Here is an 18,049-nt window from a genome sequence, read left to right on the forward strand (position 1 = left end):
AATATGTAGCGAGGGCCAGCCGACTAGAGCATACAAGTCGCAGTGGTGGGTAGTATAAGGTGCTTTAGTAACAAAACGGATGGCACTGTGATAAACTGCATCCAGTTTTCTGAGAAGAGTGTTGGAAGCAATTTTGTAGATGTAGATAAGGTACTCATAATGCCCTGAGGTCGTACTTGTTAGGAATTTTATGAATAATGACTAAACAATATCTACATTTGAAATAGAACTATAACTAATTTAACTCTACTCTGTTTTATTATATCTGATTAATAATGTTAGTTCATAAGGAAGGGATTGTGTAGCATGAAACAGGGGGTAATTAAACATAAATACCATTCCAGCTAGGTTGGGGTGGAAATGGATTGTGGGTTTTAAGTAAGCAGAATGGATCGTTAACCTATGGTTTAACTTACTCAACTTAGCTCTGGGTGGTTTAGATAAGCCAGCGAGTGTTTTCCTGGGTTTTCCATTATCTGGAACTGTCTTCTAGATAGTGATGGATGAAGGTGAAGATTCCAGAAGTTAATATTGATAAGTGTCTGTCTGGAGTGAGCAAGCTAGGGGGTTGGAATAAACTTTTGAACCTGCTTTGTCCTGGTCGATAGGAGGAAGGACATTTTATAACCTATGACGTCATATTTTGTATATAAACTGTTGTTTATGGTTCCATGGCAACGCGCTCTGAGAATAAATACTATTATCTAATTTTGATATCTATTTTATGCAAGTAAGAATCTTACAAATTCTCATAAAATAGACTAAGTGAATTTAATTAATGAACACATATAGGAATTATGAAATTCCTATGACAGTACTGAACGTCGCCTTCCACTCGTCTCCCTCCTGGATACGCAGCAGGTTGTAAGCACTCTTGAGATCTAGTTTGGTGAAGAAGCGCGCCCCGTGCATTGACTCAATCGCGGTGGCGATAAGAGGTAGCGAGTAACTGTACCTCACCATGATCTGATTTAGGCCCCGGTAGTCAATACACGGGCGCAGACCTCCCTCCTTCTTCTTCACAAAAAATAAACTTGAGGAGGTGGGTGAAGTGGAGGACCGAATGTACCCCTGACGCAGGGACTTTCCACCATAGTAGCACCAACAGAAACCCCTAAACACCTCCCCGAGCACTCTCGCGACCACCCCATGAGAGCCTTCCGTTGCCAAGAAACAGTAGGGTCATGACAAGCTAACCAGGGTAGGCTTAGCACCACGGAAGATGCAGGAGAGTCAATGAGAAAGAGACTAATTTTCTCCTTGTGACCCCACTGCGTCACCATACCCAGAGGAGCGGTGGCCTCCCTAGTCAACCCTGACCCTAATGGTCGACTGTCTAAGGTGTGAACGGGGAAGGGCACAGCCACAGGAACAATGGGGATCCCTAAACTAAGGGCGAACAATCTGTCTAGAAAATTCCCAGCCGCGCCTGAATCGACGAGGGAAATGCAGGGAAAACACAGGGAAAGAAACATACAAAAACATGTGTGCAACAGAGGGCTCTGGGTGAGAAGGGTGCCAGCTCAACTGAGATGACGCCAGAGTGCCCTGCCCTCGATCCCCAGAGGAACCAACCCGGCACCGACCGGCGGTCCATAGTTTGGACAACGCAGTCCATGGCGGCGCCGAGATGGTGGAGCATTGCTGCATTGCTCCCGGACATGCTCCTCCACCCCTATTCCAGGGGAACCTGCTCCTGCTGACACCATATAGTTGTTGTGGAATTCTGTAAGGGGTGCGTCATCGGTGGCAGGGAAGTCAGACGAAGGAGAGCAGAACTTCGTAATAGCCGGAGCAGTTTAATAGAAAAACCCGCAGCATAAAAATAACAAGAATAATTGGGTACAAGCACTTACAATAAACAGTCCCACACAAAGACATGGGGGGAACAGAGGGTTAAATACACAACAAATGATTGAGGAAATTGAAACCAGGTGTGAGGAAAAAATAAGACAAAACACATGGAATGAAAAGTGGATCGATGATGGCTAGAAGACTGGCGACGTCGACCGCCGCCCGAAAGTCGTGACACTCATGCCTAACCCTAACTTTAAATTAAGACCTAACCTTAACCACACTGCTAACATGATGTCTAACCCTAATGTATTTTGTAACAAGATACTTTCAAGAGCTGTAACTTGTATTTTCAAAATACAAAATACTTTTGTATATCATTTTTAGAGCAATTCACAATTAACAATGACCAACACAATTCCAGTCAAAATAGAAGTTTGTAAGAAATACGACCCAAGTCAATTTGTTGCCAATATCATGTATCCCAATGGCTTTCAAACTTTTTGACTTGCTATTGCAAAAAAGGTGTGGTACAAAACTTGAGACCCCATCGCACGCACATTGCCCGCTTTTGCGTGCCAATGCTGATGACTGGGTCATTGGTCAAAAATCAAGAAGCACAACTTTTTGGTTCTGAAAGACATATGAGAAGGATTTAGAATAACGACCAAAAATCTATACACATTTTTGGGGAAATTATATGACCACCGAAAAGGGCACTTTGAAGACTGGAAGGGGCAAGTGCTCTTCACCGGTAGAGCCCTATTTGTGCACGCTGTGTTGGGTAGGTTACTTTCTAGATGTAATACGTTAGTTACTAGTTACATGTCCAAACTTGTAATAGGTAACATACATTTTGGATTACCCTTAAACTCAGTAACGAAATCTGATTAATTTAAATGACGTTCCTCTCAATAGGAACAGGTTAGTACCACAAAGTCATAAAATCTGATTTTAAACCTAACCCAAACTTTAACCACACTAATAACCCTAATGCCCAACCTTAAATAAAAAACAAAAAGCATTTATTTTTTCATACATTTTTCAATATAACAAATTTTGGTCAATATAGCTGAAATCATTCAGTTCTGCCTCCAGGCCAGTGGCGACATGTCATTCAGGGCAGGTGGGGCAGAGCCCACATTTGTAGCATTTTTTTGTTGGCCTGTTTTGCATGTTAATTTAGCATTAATACATATCACATATCAGTTTGCAAACAATGTAATTTTTTAAATATATCATTGAGTTAATCATTGAGTTAATAAAGTTGCATACAAACATGGTCTGTTTGGTGTTTCAGCCTAGCTCAGTGTTTTCTGTGGTGGTGGGGCAAGCCAGCAGAAAGTATGGAACACTGCGCCGTGATTGGTGCAGTGTTCTGTCACTCATGGGGACACTACGTCACCACCAAGTCTAAGGGTAGAGCTCTAAAATTCTAGCCCCTTGGTTGCTGCCATAGAGTTACATTAGAAGTGCCCATCCATTAAGGCTCAAGGTCATTGGCCACAGATAAAATGACGTCAAATCACGTTATATCTACAGTAGCTTTGATTGGACTGATCAAGATCAAAATCTTAGCTGGCAGTTTTATGAGTCAAGTTGACAATATACTGGCAAATCCTTTTTAATCCTTGTCATATGAAGAGAAATAATGAAGAGAAATTATAAATAAAACGTATCGGTGCTCATCAGTCATTGGACATAAACATTACATAACAAGTTGGAAATCGCAAATTCAACAATGAGTGGTTTGGAAGGAATCAGTGGCTTACTGCAAGCATTGCAAAGCAATCACCTCAACTAACCGGTGCCCTCCGCACATTGTTCTGGTACCCCCTGTATATAGTCTCGCTATTGCTATTGTTATTTTATTGCTGCTGTTTAATTATTTGTTACTTAAAAACATTTTTTTTACTTATCTATTTTTAAATTAACATGTTTTTCTTCTTAACTTCTTAAAGCATTGTTGGTTAAGGGCTTGTAAATAAGCATTTCACTGTAAGGTCTACACCTGTTGTATTCTGCGCATGTGACAAATACAATTTTATTTTATTTTATTTGATAATTAGCCTGATATTCAGTGGAGTGTTTGTGGCTGTGTGGTCCCAAGTCTAAGATTAAGGGTCTCTTTTCCTAGTTTAAAATTATAAATATTCAACATTGGCCATGCTGTCAATGAAGCATGATTTGTGCCATGCTCAAAACAACTTAACTCAGAACTGCAAAATCTGACTTTAGTGAGTTCAAGACAATTGGGAACTCGGGAAAAACAAGCTACGGCTGGAAAAATACCTTTTGAACTTTCATCCAACTCGGAATTGTATATCGGGAACTCTGGCCTCTTTCTAGAGCTATGACCTGAAGATTGCTGACGTCATCATGTTTCAACCTTTTTTTGAGTTCCCAGTTGTCTTGAAAGCACCACAAATCCAGAGAATGCCAGACTTTGATGACAAAGTTTGATGACAAAATCTGTCTAAGAAGGACCACTGCGCCACCTTCCTGTTCAAGTGAGCACAACACAACAAGGTGAGTTCAAAAATGTATTGTATGCTGCTGCTGCATAAATGATGTAATATGACAGGGAGATATGTATACTGTAGCTTAGAAAGTCATTCTAAGTGTATGTTGTGTAGTAAGCTGTTAGTAAGCCCATGTGCCTCAACCTAATAATTTGGTCTATTTTCCCCTCTTAATTGCACCTACTGATCTGACTTGGTGGTGCACATGTAGCCAATAACCTGTTTTTGAGGATTTGAATCATTGAATATTGTGAGAGCTTTCATTGTCTGCTTATATGTTCAATTGATTTATTCTACGGTTCTGACTTGGTGTACAGGTAGAACACTGTAAGAACGGCCCATATTCTGAATTATGTCGCCGTACATTTCAAAAGTGCTGAAAAAATAGTTATACTGACTACGTGTGTCCTAGCTCGCTCATTAATGCCTTAATCGAAATTACGGATTGCCTCTTATCTGCATGTTGTCCCCTTATACCATAGTTTGTACATCTCCATTGTCAGTAGAAACCACATTTCTTAAAGCAAGTCAGCCATATCAGCTATGTTTTTTTAAAGGCAGTAAATGAGACTGAATGAACTGTTTTGCTGCCAGACAAGGCTCCGCTGATAGCCAAGTGTAGCTATGGTATACTGCTATTAATGTATTGTTTAGTGTTGTGTTGTGGCTTTGCTGGTATGCATCACACTTTTTTCCCCCACCAAGACTTACATGCTTAAATCGCCACTGACCCTAACCTTAAATACATTTTTGTTTTCATGAATTTGTATGATAAGGCCATTTTTACATTGTGGATGTGATAACTAGTGGAAACCACGGCTTGTAGACAGTGGAATGGAATCCTATGCAGCGCGAAGCCTGCCAGGGCAAATTATGTTCCATCGTTCTACGATGTTCAGATGACTGGCCTGTTGGAATCGCCAAAAGATCCTAGCTCTTGTAGTGAGATCGAGACAGAATATACGTTTTTTTGTTGCCTCTATTCAGAAACAATGAGAAATGTGTATCCACCAAAGAGAAAGATGGGTGGAGAGAGAGATGCCGCGTTCAAAACAACTGGTAACTCGGAAATCCCCGACTTCAGTGCGTTCAAAACAACTGGGAACTCGGGAAAAACGAGCTCCGATTGGGGAAAATCGATTTGAATGGTCATCCAACTCGGAATTCCATTTTGGGCACTCGGGTCTCATACTGGAGCTCCGACTTTCCGACCTGAAGATCACTGACGTCATGATTTGATCACGTATTTTATTCCGATTGCCCAGTTGTTTTGAACACGTCAAAAGAGGGAATGGGGCGGGGGACCACACATAATTTGTGTGCAGTCCTCCTGCACTGTGCGTGGTGCTGTGCTGTCTCGCCCCTCTCTCTCTGTCTGAGCGTCACAGTTCTACGCTACAGTAGGTTGCTCTCTCTCCATTCCTCCCATCTGGCGGACTGACTGGCCCATCGCAGTTGTCTCTCTGGTCGCCCTGAGCAGTCTGCCGACACACAGACCCCTGGCAGGTATGAAGGGATGGAGGTAGTGAAGGGAGCACAGGGGGGGGGGACCCTATGGTTCGTAAGTTATTTATATTAAACATAAACTCACATAAGCGTCTCTGGAATATTCGTAGCATATGTTTCACACTCGTGTTTGAACCATCCGCGTTTGACTAAGATACGGTACTTTCTTTAGCAGGTTTATCACCAGCGAGGCAAAGGCATGCATAGAATTTATCGGGGCTGATGTTATGACGCGCTTCTGTACAATACACTTTCTGCGCTCTCTCATACCAGGAAGTGGAGCGCGCAAGGTGTCTCGGGCACGCCCCCTTTACCCTACTGACTCATTTGCAATGTTGTCCTGAAACGCAGATCAGCCTTCCTTCTGTGACAGAAGGAGGAGCCTATAGATAAACTAACATGCGTTTTCTCTTCGCTGATGGACAGAGAGAATAGATTTGGCTACATGCGTCACAGCTGGTTTGGGGTAGGCCTCGGTATGTAGGCTACTCTTGGTGGTTTTGGATAGAACATTTCACCACAGCCACATTTTTAATAGGTTGGAATTTTCTTGGCAGGATTATTTGTTGACAAAATAGGCTATGCATCATCATCATCATAAACATGATTAAAGGCAAGGCACAATAGTCTCCAGCAGCTTGAGAAGCACTCTCAAGTCTAGACCCAGATGTTTGCATCTGTCGTGCTTAGGTGACACCTGCTGATGAGATGGTCCCCATATATCTCCATTATAAATGAAGTCTTAGGATTAGTGAGTTTTACCATTACTTTGGTACAACAACTTGAAGTGCATATGTCTAATGTTTAACGGTCTGTGGAAAGATTTTGACAACGGTACCTGATTTCTCTAACGGTGGTTAACTACTTACAATGTGGTCAATCATCAACTACATTGTAAAACAGAGACAGCGGTCTGATACTGTGTGTGTGTGTCCTCCTGCAGTGTGCTGAAACCTAGAGGGATGGAGACAGACCCTGCCTTGGAGACATGCACTGAGAGCAGAGCAGAGACAGGGGGAGAGGAGACACGAGAGGGACCTATCACGAGGCCCAGCCCCCTGTCCTCCAATAGGTCTACAGCTGCTCACACTCCTACAGCACTCACCTCTACTCCCCCTCAGCTTACTTCCTCCTGCCCTCCTAAACTCACCCCTGCCCCCAATCCCTCTTCTAGTACACTCATCCTCACCCCTACATTCACACCCTTTTCTTCCTCTACACTCACCCCCAATCCACCTAAACTGACCCCCACCCCCTCACCCCCACCCACACTCACCCATAAAACACTCCCTACCCTCACCTCTACAGTCCTCAACCCCACCCCAACATTTACACCTACTTCTCCCTCACTTACTCCCAACCCCCTCACCTCTAAAATACTCACCCCCAGACCTACTCTCCCCACACTCACACCCACTCTACCTACACTCAAGCATTCCTCGTCTCCCTCCCCTACTAAACTCACTCACAAATCTGCTCCTCTCCCCCTCACTCCCCCCACCCTCACCCCTAATGCCCCTCTACTCACCCCCTCTCCCTCCCCTCCCTCCCCCACTGTATCTGCCATCCCTTCTCTGCCCCCCTCTGTAACCCATGGCAAAATGTCCTTTGCTCCTGGGCCTTCCTTCTTCCTGACCAATGGGAATGCAAGGCCACCCACCACGCCCACCTCTCCACCAATCACGCCTTTCCATACCCCAGCCAGCAGACAGGTAACTGACCAAATAGAAAATGAAACAAAAGCAGCACACTATGTAACCAGCCACACACACTCTCACATACTCACACAGACAACCACGTCCCTTCCTGGATCAATTGGTTTACATTCCTTTAACCAAGAGTACAGTATTCAAAATACCCCCCTAAAAATACCTCTCCCTTTTTCAGGTCCCTCTTCCTCGCCCCCTGGGTACGCCCACTCTGGTGCAAGCAAACCAGAGCATCTCGCCTGTTAGACCGAGGGTATCCCAGCAGGCCTTGCTCCTGGGTCGGAGTCCTTGTTCGAGCCGAGACCAGATGCTGCTCAGGGCCCAGATGGTAACAACACACACACCAACAACTCTCAGTCCTACTTCTACCAACTTCAAACTCCTGAAGCTTAACCCTGAGACTGGCCTTTTTCAAGCTTCCTCAGTTCAACATTCCTATCGTTCTCTCTCTTTCTCTCTCTCTTTTTATGTCTGTATTCTGTCTGTCTATCTGTCTGTATCTCTCTCATTCTTAGCTGATTTTCACCTCTACGGTACAGCCTGTCTCTTCCTCATCCTCTCACCCTGCCTCCGCTCAGGTGAGCAGTTCAGCAGGTGTGTGTTAGGTGTGTGAGAGGCCACTAGTGTAGATTGTGATTGTCTCACAAGTTTAACTACACTCCCTCTCCCTCTCAAACCCCACTCTCTCCCTCTTTCTTTTCCTCCTCTCTCCTCCTCTCTCCCCCTCTCTCCTTCCCTCCCTCCTCCTTAGCTCCAGAGTCTAACCCTGCGCCCCTCTGCTCCCGGCACTCTCACAATCCCCCTCTTTACGTCTCAAACCTCCCTCCCCCTCCCTCTCTACTATCTCTCGTCCCCTTACACCCCTTTTCCCCCCTCTCCGGCCACGCACCCAGCCCAGTTCCATGGCAACAGACAGACAGACCCCAACTACCCGGCGCCTCTCAGTCCCGCCTCCAAGTGAGTCATAAACATGTGATAAGAGTAGAATGTTCAGGGAGACTGAGGTGTGATTTATAGTGTGTCCAATAAAACCATTCAATCCCTCGCTCTTTTTCTCTTCTCTCCAGCTCTCTACACTTCTGTGCGTTCTGTCCCTCTGAGACCCAGACTTCATTCTCCAAACGGCCACAGAGTGTTGCCCCCGAGACACAGCCCCGTCATGCGACCATTTGCTGCTGCTGCTGCCCATCAGGCCCTACCCATCAGACAGTGTACAGTACCAGCCACCAGTCTGTCATCTCAAAGCCCGCCCACACAGTCCACCCCTGGCCAATCGCAGCTCAACTCAGGCTCTAGGCCCCTTCCCTTGGGTTCTTCCTGTTTTGATCGGTTACCGCCGGCATCAAGGCAGCTGCAAATGATTGCCCTCTCCTCTGGCTCCACCAGCCGCTTCAGCAGCCAAACACGGCCCGCGGCCAACACACACACCCCAGCTTCTGTCCAATCAAAGTGTCTGGTTCTTGAGTCCCCACCTCCTCAGCTCGATGCCCAACCACAGAGGACTTCTGACCATGCCTCTCCCCCTCCCCCCTCCTCCATCCACAAAGCCAACTCACCCCTACCATACCCCCATTATCAGGCCAGACACATTCAGTCAAAAGCAGAAGTGGGTAGACAGGGAGTAAGGGAGGAGAGAGAGCGGGTGGGGGGAGAGGAAGAAAAGATGGGGGAAATTGAAGCGGGGCAGAGGGATAAAGAGAGGGTGGCAGGAGAGAGAAAGGTAACAGGAGAGAAAAAAGGTATTGTTGAGAAGAGAGTGGAGATGGAGGGAGAGAAGGAGGACCAGAGAGATAAAGAGGAGGACCAGAGAGATAGAGAGAAGGAGGAACAGAGAGATAGAGAGAAGGAGGACCAGAGAGATAGAGAGAAGGAGGACCAGAGAGATAGAGAGAGGGTGGGAGAGAAGGGATTGCTGACAAGAAAGGAGAAAGGAGAGGCTGGAGGAGAGGAGGAATGGATGGAGAGAGGTAAACAATATGAGAGACTGAGACAGATGACAGGAATAGAGGAGGAGGGGGAGGAAAGGATGAAGATAGAGGGAGAGGAGCAGAGAGAAAGGATGGATGTAGAGGAGGAGGAGCCGGGACAGAAAGGAGAGAAGGAGGTGGGGACTACCACTGACGAGGACAGTCCGATAGACCCTCACCCCAATGCAGACCCGGCTACTCAGAATCACATACACTTTGATGCCCCCTCACACACACCTCATAACCCCACCACTCAGAACGACCACCCCCCCCCCCCAGGTTACCCCATAGACCTCCAGAGACCATTGGACTGTCCCATAGAGCGACCCCCAGACCTACTCCACAAGGACCAAGAGGACTTCTGTGACAACATATCCACTCAGTCTGACAACCACTCAGGTACCAGGGTCTCTCTGCTGTCCTCCTGTCCCGCACACCATTTCCTTTAGCCTTGGCCTATTAATGAACTCGAAACTAACTTTTGAAACACTAATGTAACAAGTGTTGTGAACTCTTGCTCCTCTCTCTTCCTCCCCCCAGTCTTGTCCAGTCTCTCCTCCCAGTCTCCCCCTGCCTCACCCTGCCTCACCCCTCCATCTGACTTCCCTCCTCCTCTCCTGCCTGTTAGCCCCTCCCGCTCAGAGACCCTCAGCCTATCACAGAGCCGCTCTGACACCCTTAGCCTATCAGAGCGCGAGCCTTGGACACAGAGGGTGTGGCCAGAGGGCGGAAGGCGTGTCTTAACTCACCTGGTGGAGGGCTTCATCATACAGGAGGGGCTGCAGGCGTTCCCGGTAAACACACACACACACACATTTTAGAGTAAAGTATATGGTGTCATATACTTATACATTAACAGTATATATAACCTGTGTGCATGCGTGTGTGTACCTGTGCAGGTGAACCGCTCATCTCTGTTGTTGGGAGGACAGGAGGGTGTCTCCCAGAATGGGAACACAGAGGGGGCGGAGTTATTACCATTGACAGACACACCAGAGCCACCGGAACATTCCAGTGAATCAGAACGAGTGGGTGTGGCCACAGATGCCCCGCTGACAGGTAAGCCACCTTAATCTCCTGTTTCTGAATCAATATTTGATTCAATATTCAGTTAAATTCTCCCTCTGAATCCAAACTTCACTAGGTACCAGAGAGAGACAGAGGGGGGTGTTACAGTGTGAGTCTTGTGGGAAGAGAGGCCATGCCCACTCCTTCCACCGCTCCAAAAGATACTGCTCCACTTCCTGTGCCCGCAGGTGAGTCACACTCCCATAGGCCGAACACAGAAACAAGACCATGACAGATGAGGTATTCTCTCTGTCGAGACACAGCATAGTCTATTTACTAAAGGTGTACAGTACACGCATTCATAAACACATCCTCATACACAGGATGTGGTCAGGTGTTGGTGCTCAGACAGGATGTGAGATATGAGAAAATTTTAACCCCAGAGTGCTCAGAGAAAGGACACATCATCTCTCTCGCTCTCTCTCGCTCTCACTCTCTCCTCTCTCTCTCTCTCTCTCCTATCTCTCCTCTCTCTCTCTCTCTCTCTCTCTCTCTCTCTCTCTCTCTCTAGGCTTAATTTAGGGATGTCTAAACGTTTGCGTGCTCTGAGTGCAGGCAGCCAGCCAGAGGGGCGGCGCTCTGAGATAAACAAGGAGGAGTCTGTTCCTGGGAAGCCCCTCTTACTGCGACTGGTCAGTTACAGTTACAACTCAGACATTGCTTTTAACAAATAGGTCACTCACTCCACAGTGATACAGGTTTGATGCTTGTTATAACATGTTATAACATGTTATAACCATTTATACGCCTTTATAAATCAAACCTAGCTGTTCACACATGTTCCATCTCCTGTAACATTATCTATTTTAGCCCCGCGAAATATGGAGCGCCCATCGCCGTGACTACGAAGGGGAAGAAGGGCATGCTGTTCCCATAACAACCAGGCTGGAGCGCAGAGCTGCACGGAGGGCAAGGAGGGCATCAGAGCCAGCGATGACCCCTAGTAACCCCACCGTGACCTCTACTGAACCCACACCTGCACAGTGGAGTGTAGAGCAAGTCTGGGACTTTATACACACACTGCCAGGTAAAACACATATACAAAAGGATACACATTCACCCATCTCCCTGCTGTAGGTTGTTGGCAGGTTATAACCTGTGTGTGTGTGTGTTTGTTTTAAATTGTGGAGAGGTTATAACCTATAAGTGTGTTGTTTTTAGGTTGTGGGGAGGTTATAGCATGTGTGTGTATATGTTGTGGAGAGGTTGTAACGTGTGTATGTTGTTCTTAGGTTGTGGGGAGGTTACAATCTGTGTGTGTATGTTGCCTTTAGGTTGTGGGGAGGTTATAACCTGTGTGTGTATGTTGTCTTTAGGTTGTGTGGATGTTGCAGAGGCATTCCGTGTTCAGGAGATAGACGGCCAGGCCCTGCTGCTGCTCACTGAGGACCACCTGATGACCAGCATGAACATCAAACTGGGACCAGCGCTCAAGATCTGTGCCCACATCAACACACTCAGACACACATAGAGAGGGAAAAAGGGAGGGGTGGGGGGACGGTCTAAGGCACTGCATCACAGTGCTTGAGGCGTCACGACAGACCCGGGTTCGTTCCCAGGCTGTGTCACAACAGGCCTTTGACCGGAAGTCCAATAGGGTAGCAAACAATTGGCCCAGCATTGTCCGGGTTAGGGGAGGGTTTGGCCGGCGGGGCTTTACTTGGCTCATCCTGCTCTAGGGACTCCTTGTGGCGGGCCGAGCGCCTGCAAGCTGACATCGGTAGTCAGTTGAACGGTGTTTCCCCGACACATTGGTGGGTGTTAATAAGAAACACGGTTTGGTGGGTCATGTTTCGGATGACGCATGACTTGACCTTCGCCTCTCCCGAGCCCTTTTTGGACTTGCAGCAATGTGACAAGATCGTAATTGGATATCACGAAATTGGGAAGAAAAGGGGGTAAAAAAAAACAAAAGAAAAAGTGAGGGAAAATAGTGATTGATAGATGGGAGAAGAGAGAGAGGGGAGCGGAGAAGGGGGGAAAACAAGAGATCAATTCAAGAGATTATCAACTGAGAGCAATCAGTGAGAGAGGTAGGGGGATTTTCTTATATTCTGTTGTGTCTATGTATATATTTTACAATGCAGTCTATTGGTTGTAAATCTTAAACATTTTCATGAAGGATTGTAATATACAGTATGTATTTGTCTGTTTGATCATTATTTTAGAATGTGGTGTCAAATCTGTTTTGATTTTACACAGCTGATACACAGATTTTTTTGTATCACTGTGTGGAAAATAAGGTCTTAACTAAAGAAATGATTACGTTTTATATATGATCTGAGAAAAAAGTTAGGTCTTGTTTGTCTCATAACCATGTCGTTTTGTGAGATTTCTTAATTTTTTTCTCTTATCCTTCCTATTCAAACTCTGTAATAAATGAAATTAACTTATGCACATTGTTTTATTGCCTGGGTATTGGTATTGTGATATTTTGTAGTCACAAATTACCCATCTCACTACTAACTTCGGCCACTAGATGGAGTTGATCATTCAGGTTTGCTAGTCGATAGACTGCATTATTCGTGTGGAAACAATGATCAAGATAAATGAAATATGAATTAAATAAAAAACTATGCAAAATATTAATATCACTGATGCTTCTCTGGAGGACCATGTCTAAGTTCAGACATGACAACAATTCTGAAGCAGCACGGCCGTATTATTGCTAAATCAACCCGTGTTTATGCCAAATCAATCAGGAGCCAGAGGGAATTTCAACACTGCTGAAGTTTGTTTTTAAGACTTAAACTGCATCATAAATCCTGAAGAACCCCCCCCCAGAAACACACAGCAGTTTACCATCTTAGCACCCATCGGTCTCTGGTTTACATTAGCCACCCCATACCTTCTTCTGATTGGCTGAAAGTTTGGTGTTTGAGACTTTTTTCCTGTACTATAAAACTCAATCTGCACATTTCTCTGAAGTTCCCTCTCGCACTGTTGGACCCAGGTGGAACTATAGAACTTAGAACCTCTCCGGAATGTATTAGTCATTTAATTAGTGATGAATTGGTTTTAATGTATTTATTCTCTCACATTTTACTTGGTTCATTTATTAGTTCATATTTTTCGACATTTTTCACAGACCTATATTTTGGGTTAGTTCAGTTTTTTCCCCTGGATTTAAAAAAATAATTATCTTCTTTAAAAAGAAAGTGATTTATTTTTGATTGCGCATCCCTGTGATAGTGTGTTTCATGGCACATGTGTGCAGACAGCTGAGTGGGAGCGGGGCCAGCTTTGCAGGCTGGGTAGGTATCATCATCGCCACGGCCACCAACGACTGGGTGCGCACCTGCGACTACACTGTCACCACCTGTGTGCGCATGGACGAGCTGGGCGCGCGAGGCCTCTGGGCAGAGTGTGTCATCTCTCCCTCACTCTACCACTGTGTGACGCTCAACCATATCCTCACACTGCCAGGTGAGAGAGAGAGAGTGCACGTGTGTGTGTGTGTGTGTGCAGATGGGCCACATCTGTAGCCAACCTGCAGACCTCAATAAAAGTAAGTCAATAAAGGCTTACTGAAAACTGCATATCTCTTATGTTATTTCTGTGTTTTCAACAATTTATGAATGCAAAAGTCAACATTTTAAAAATGTTTACCGGCAGGTATTGCTGTGATCTCTCTCTACCTCTCCCTTCCCCCTCCAGCATACATCCAGACATGCCGTGCTTTGATGGTGTGTGCGTGCCTAATGGGGCTTCCTGCGATGGGGCTGGTGCTGATGGCCATGCCCTGTGTCAGACTCGGAGATGAGATCCCAGCTACCAAACTACGCCACGGCATGGTCGGGGGTGCTCTCACCTTTATCGTGGGTGAGTGAGACACAAAGACACACACATTCCACATGCACATATACACAACCTAATGTTATCCTATATGGATTAATTATGCTGTGTGAGGCTATGGGATGATTTGGGACCGGATCATGGTTGTCAGTAGTTACCACAGCCACAAAGTCAACATTGGCTAAGGTTTAAAATCAGATTTTAAGAAGAGAAATTTAAGAAATAGGCTTATGACTTTGTTGCTGTGGTAACTAGTAACGACCTCAGATCACCCTCTCTCTTCCTGCTTCCTGTGTCGGACAGGAAGTCCCAGTCAGCAGCCTTGTGACTGACAGACTCCGTTGGGGGACAAAAGCTGACTCAACTCTCTTTCTCTCCTTCCTCTCCCTCTTCCTCCTGCACTCTCTCTCCCCAGCTCTCTGTGGATTGGTGTCGACCATCTGGTTTCCTATTGGTGCTCACGCTGAGGAGGGTCTAATGTCATTCGGCATCTCACTGTACACCGGATGGGTCGGCTCCGCCCTCTGCCTCCTGGGGAGCTTCATGATTTTGTGTTGCTGCGGTGACGACCCCTCGGCAACCCCCCAAAGGCAGCAGAACAGCTACTATTACTCCAGACAGGCAGGGGGTGCCGACACGCCCATCAACCTTGACACTACCGCCGTAGTCACAGGCAACCACGCCAAGAGCGCACATGTGTAAGAATGTGCATTTGTGAGAGTTGGAGTTCTAGGCCAACTACATTGAAGACATATGCCAGATCTAACAACGCCTGCATAGTTATTTAACATACACTATATATACAAAAGTCTGTTAACCCCCCTTCAATTTAGTGGATTCGGCAATTTCAGCCACACCCGTTGCTAACAGGTGTGTATAAAATTGAGTACACAGCCATGCAATCTCCATAGACAAACATTGGCAGTAGAATGGCCTTACTGAAGAGCTCAGTGACTTTCAACGTGGCACCGCCATAGGATGCCCCCTTTCCAACAAGTCAGTTCATCAAATTTCTGTCCTACTAGAGCTGCCCCGGGCAACTGTAAGTGCAGTTATTGTGAAGTGGAAATGTCTAGGAGTAACAATGGCTCAGTCGCGAAGTGGTAGGCCACACAAGCTCACAGAACGGGACTGCCAAGTGCTGAAGCGGTTAAAAATCATCTGTCCTCGGTTGCAACACTCACTACCGAGTTCCAAACTGCCTCTGGAAGCAACGTCAGTACAAGAACTGTTAGTCTGGGAGCTTCCTGAAATGGGTTTCCATGGCCAAGCAGCCGCACACAATCCTAAGATCACCATGTGCAATGCCAAGCGTCGGCTGGAGTGGTGTAAAGCTCGCCGCCATTGGACTCTGGAGCAGTGGAAACTCGTTCTCTGGAGTGATGAATCACGCTTCACCATCTGGCAGTCCAATGGACAAATCAGGGTTTGGCTGATGCCAGGAGAACACTACATGCCCGAACGCCTAGTGCCAACTGTAAAGTTTGGTGGAGGAGGAATAATGGTATGGGGCTGTTTTTCATGGTTTGGTCTAGGCCCTTTAGTTCCAAAGAAAGGAAATCTTAATGCTGCAGCATACACTGACATTCTAGACGATTCTGTGCTTCCAACTTTGTGGCAACAGTTTGGGGAAGGTCCTTTCCTGTGACAGCATGACAATGCCCCCATGCACAAAGCGAGGTCCATACAGAAATGGTTGGTCGAGTTCAGTGTGGAAGAACTTAACTGACCTGCACAGAGCCCTGAACTCAACCCCATCGAACACCTTCGGGATGAATTGGAACGCAGACTGCAAGCTAGACCTAATCACCCAACAACAGTGCCCGACCTAACTAATGCTCTTGTGGCTGAATGGAAGCAAGTCCCCACAGCAATGTTCCAACATCTAATGAATAGCCTTCCCAGAAGAGCGGAGGCTATTATATCAGCGGTTAGAGGGAGAGAGGGGGATGGAGGGAGAGAGGGGGAATGTAGGGAGAGAGGGGATGTAGGGAGAGAGGGGGATGGAGGAAGAGAGGGAGGATGTAGGGTAGCCTAGTGGTTAGAGCATTGGACTAGTAACCGGAAGGTTGCAAATTCAAGCCCCCAAGCTGACAAGGTACTAATCTGTCGTTCTGCCCCTGAACAGGCAGTTAACCCACTGTTCCTAGGCCGTCATTGAAAATAAGAATTTGTTCTTAACTGACTTGCCTGGTTAAATAAAGGTAAAAAAAAAAGGGGGGACCAACTCCATATTAATGCCCATGATTTTGGAAGGAAATGTTTGACGAGCAGGTGTCCACATATGTTTGGTCATGTAGTGTATCAGCTAACCACATCATATGATATTGCAATCTGGTGCCCAACTGCGCAGTCGATGACATGGCACCTAACTATTGGTTGAATTCAATGTAGTCGGGCAGGAACTCGAATAGAAGGTAACGAAGGGTGTAAACTGCAGAGAATTTATAATCCACCATCTGGACATTCACATGTCTGGCCTGACATTGACCTCATCCTGTCGATGGAGACTTCACATCCTCTCAGACAGGAATCTGTCCAGGTTGCACCGTCCTCCTCACCTTTTCCCTTCCTGTTCACTAGAATTCCACTCTTCATCTCCACTACTGATGTTCTGTGTTCTAGTGTTCCAGTGTTGTAGTGTGGTGAGGGACAACAGACAGGCGTTCTCTCCGAATGATTCACTTTATTCAATGTTTTACTGACAGTTTATCAGGCAACAGCAAAACACAGATCACTGTCACTCTTTCTTCAGACATTACACTCTTCGACAATAAATATTTTCATTTTTGAATTATCATCTTATCAAACTCTAAAACTATTTTCAACCAACTCATCCATGCAACACCAGAGGTGTCAGAATATGAGGTATTATGAGAGCAGGCTTCCTCTAGTATAATTGATTGGTTGATTGATTTTATGCAAAGCCTGTTGGATGTTAATAATGCAGTTTTAAATAAACAAATCTGTATGTTTGTGATAGTTACACTTTCCAACCAGAAAACTCAATATGTAAGAGTAATCTCTGTAAACGGGAATAAAGTTTATTCATTCACTCCCTCATTAATGAATCATCTCATCTGTCCATCCCCTGCATGATGAGGGGGTTTCTCTTCTCTCGTCCCGCTCTCGCTTCCCCTGAAATCGACCCTCTAGGCATTACTGTAGATCTAAGAGGATTGGATAGGTATAATATTTTGCCCTTTGATAGTCCAGGTGGAACCATGGCCATATTGATCACCTGTCCTCTCAGGTCTACTCTAGTGCCTTTGGTGTACATTGTAAGGGGCGGGGCTAGGGGTTGATGAGGGATTCAGGAGCCCTTCCTCTCCTCTACACTCTTTCAAAAAAAGGTTCCAAAGGGTTCTTCGGCTGTCCCCATAGGAGAACCCTTTTTGGCTCCAGGTTGAACTCTTGCGTGTTCCATGTAGAACCCTCTGTGGAAAGGGTTTTACATGGAACTCAAAAGAGTTCTACCTGGAACCAAAAGGGGTTCTTCAAATTGTTCTCCTACTGTATGGGGACAGCCGAATAACCGTTTTAGGTTCTAGATAGCACTTTCCTTTCTAAGAATGTAGTACCAAGGAAGTGGGTGTGTTCCATTGCAGCAGTCACTCATAAGAGGAGCCCTCAGTTTCCTGTGGATCTGTGTAGCCCTGATTGGTTTGTCCCTGGAACTATGTAGCCT

The 18,049-nt window shown here is 46.0% G+C and overlaps 2 protein-coding genes across 3 annotated transcripts; both read left to right on the forward strand.

Moving 5' to 3' along the window:
- Positions 1-5,686: 5,686 nt before the first annotated feature.
- On the forward strand, positions 5,687-12,959 carry LOC135522769 (mucin-2-like). 2 transcript variants are annotated; one of them, XM_064949337.1, is made up of 11 exons: positions 5,688-5,822; positions 6,766-7,534; positions 7,710-7,859; positions 8,425-8,488; positions 8,599-9,897; positions 10,039-10,292; positions 10,398-10,557; positions 10,643-10,754; positions 11,078-11,198; positions 11,377-11,593; positions 11,883-12,959. In XM_064949337.1, exons 2-11 carry the CDS (start codon positions 6,785-6,787, stop codon positions 12,035-12,037), a joined length of 3,282 nt encoding a protein of 1,093 aa, XP_064805409.1. In that variant the 5' UTR covers positions 5,688-5,822; positions 6,766-6,784; the 3' UTR covers positions 12,038-12,959. The 2 variants fall into 2 exon arrangements, with proteins under 2 accessions (XP_064805410.1, XP_064805409.1); XM_064949338.1 differs by lacking the exon at positions 11,883-12,959 and having other exon boundaries at positions 5,687-5,822; positions 11,122-11,198; positions 11,377-11,467.
- Positions 12,960-13,502: 543 nt separating this feature from the next.
- Positions 13,503-17,424, forward strand: LOC135522770 (claudin-11-like). The gene is made up of 4 exons (XM_064949339.1): positions 13,503-13,667; positions 13,759-13,992; positions 14,224-14,388; positions 14,777-17,424. The coding sequence occupies exons 2-4, from the start codon at positions 13,767-13,769 to the stop codon at positions 15,061-15,063; spliced, it is 678 nt and encodes a 225-aa protein (XP_064805411.1). The 5' UTR covers positions 13,503-13,667; positions 13,759-13,766; the 3' UTR covers positions 15,064-17,424.
- The last annotated feature ends 625 nt before the right edge of the window (positions 17,425-18,049 follow it).

Source organism: Oncorhynchus masou, chromosome 30 (assembly GCF_036934945.1).
Source record: "Oncorhynchus masou masou isolate Uvic2021 chromosome 30, UVic_Omas_1.1, whole genome shotgun sequence".
NCBI classification, from domain to species: domain Eukaryota; kingdom Metazoa; phylum Chordata; class Actinopteri; order Salmoniformes; family Salmonidae; genus Oncorhynchus; species Oncorhynchus masou.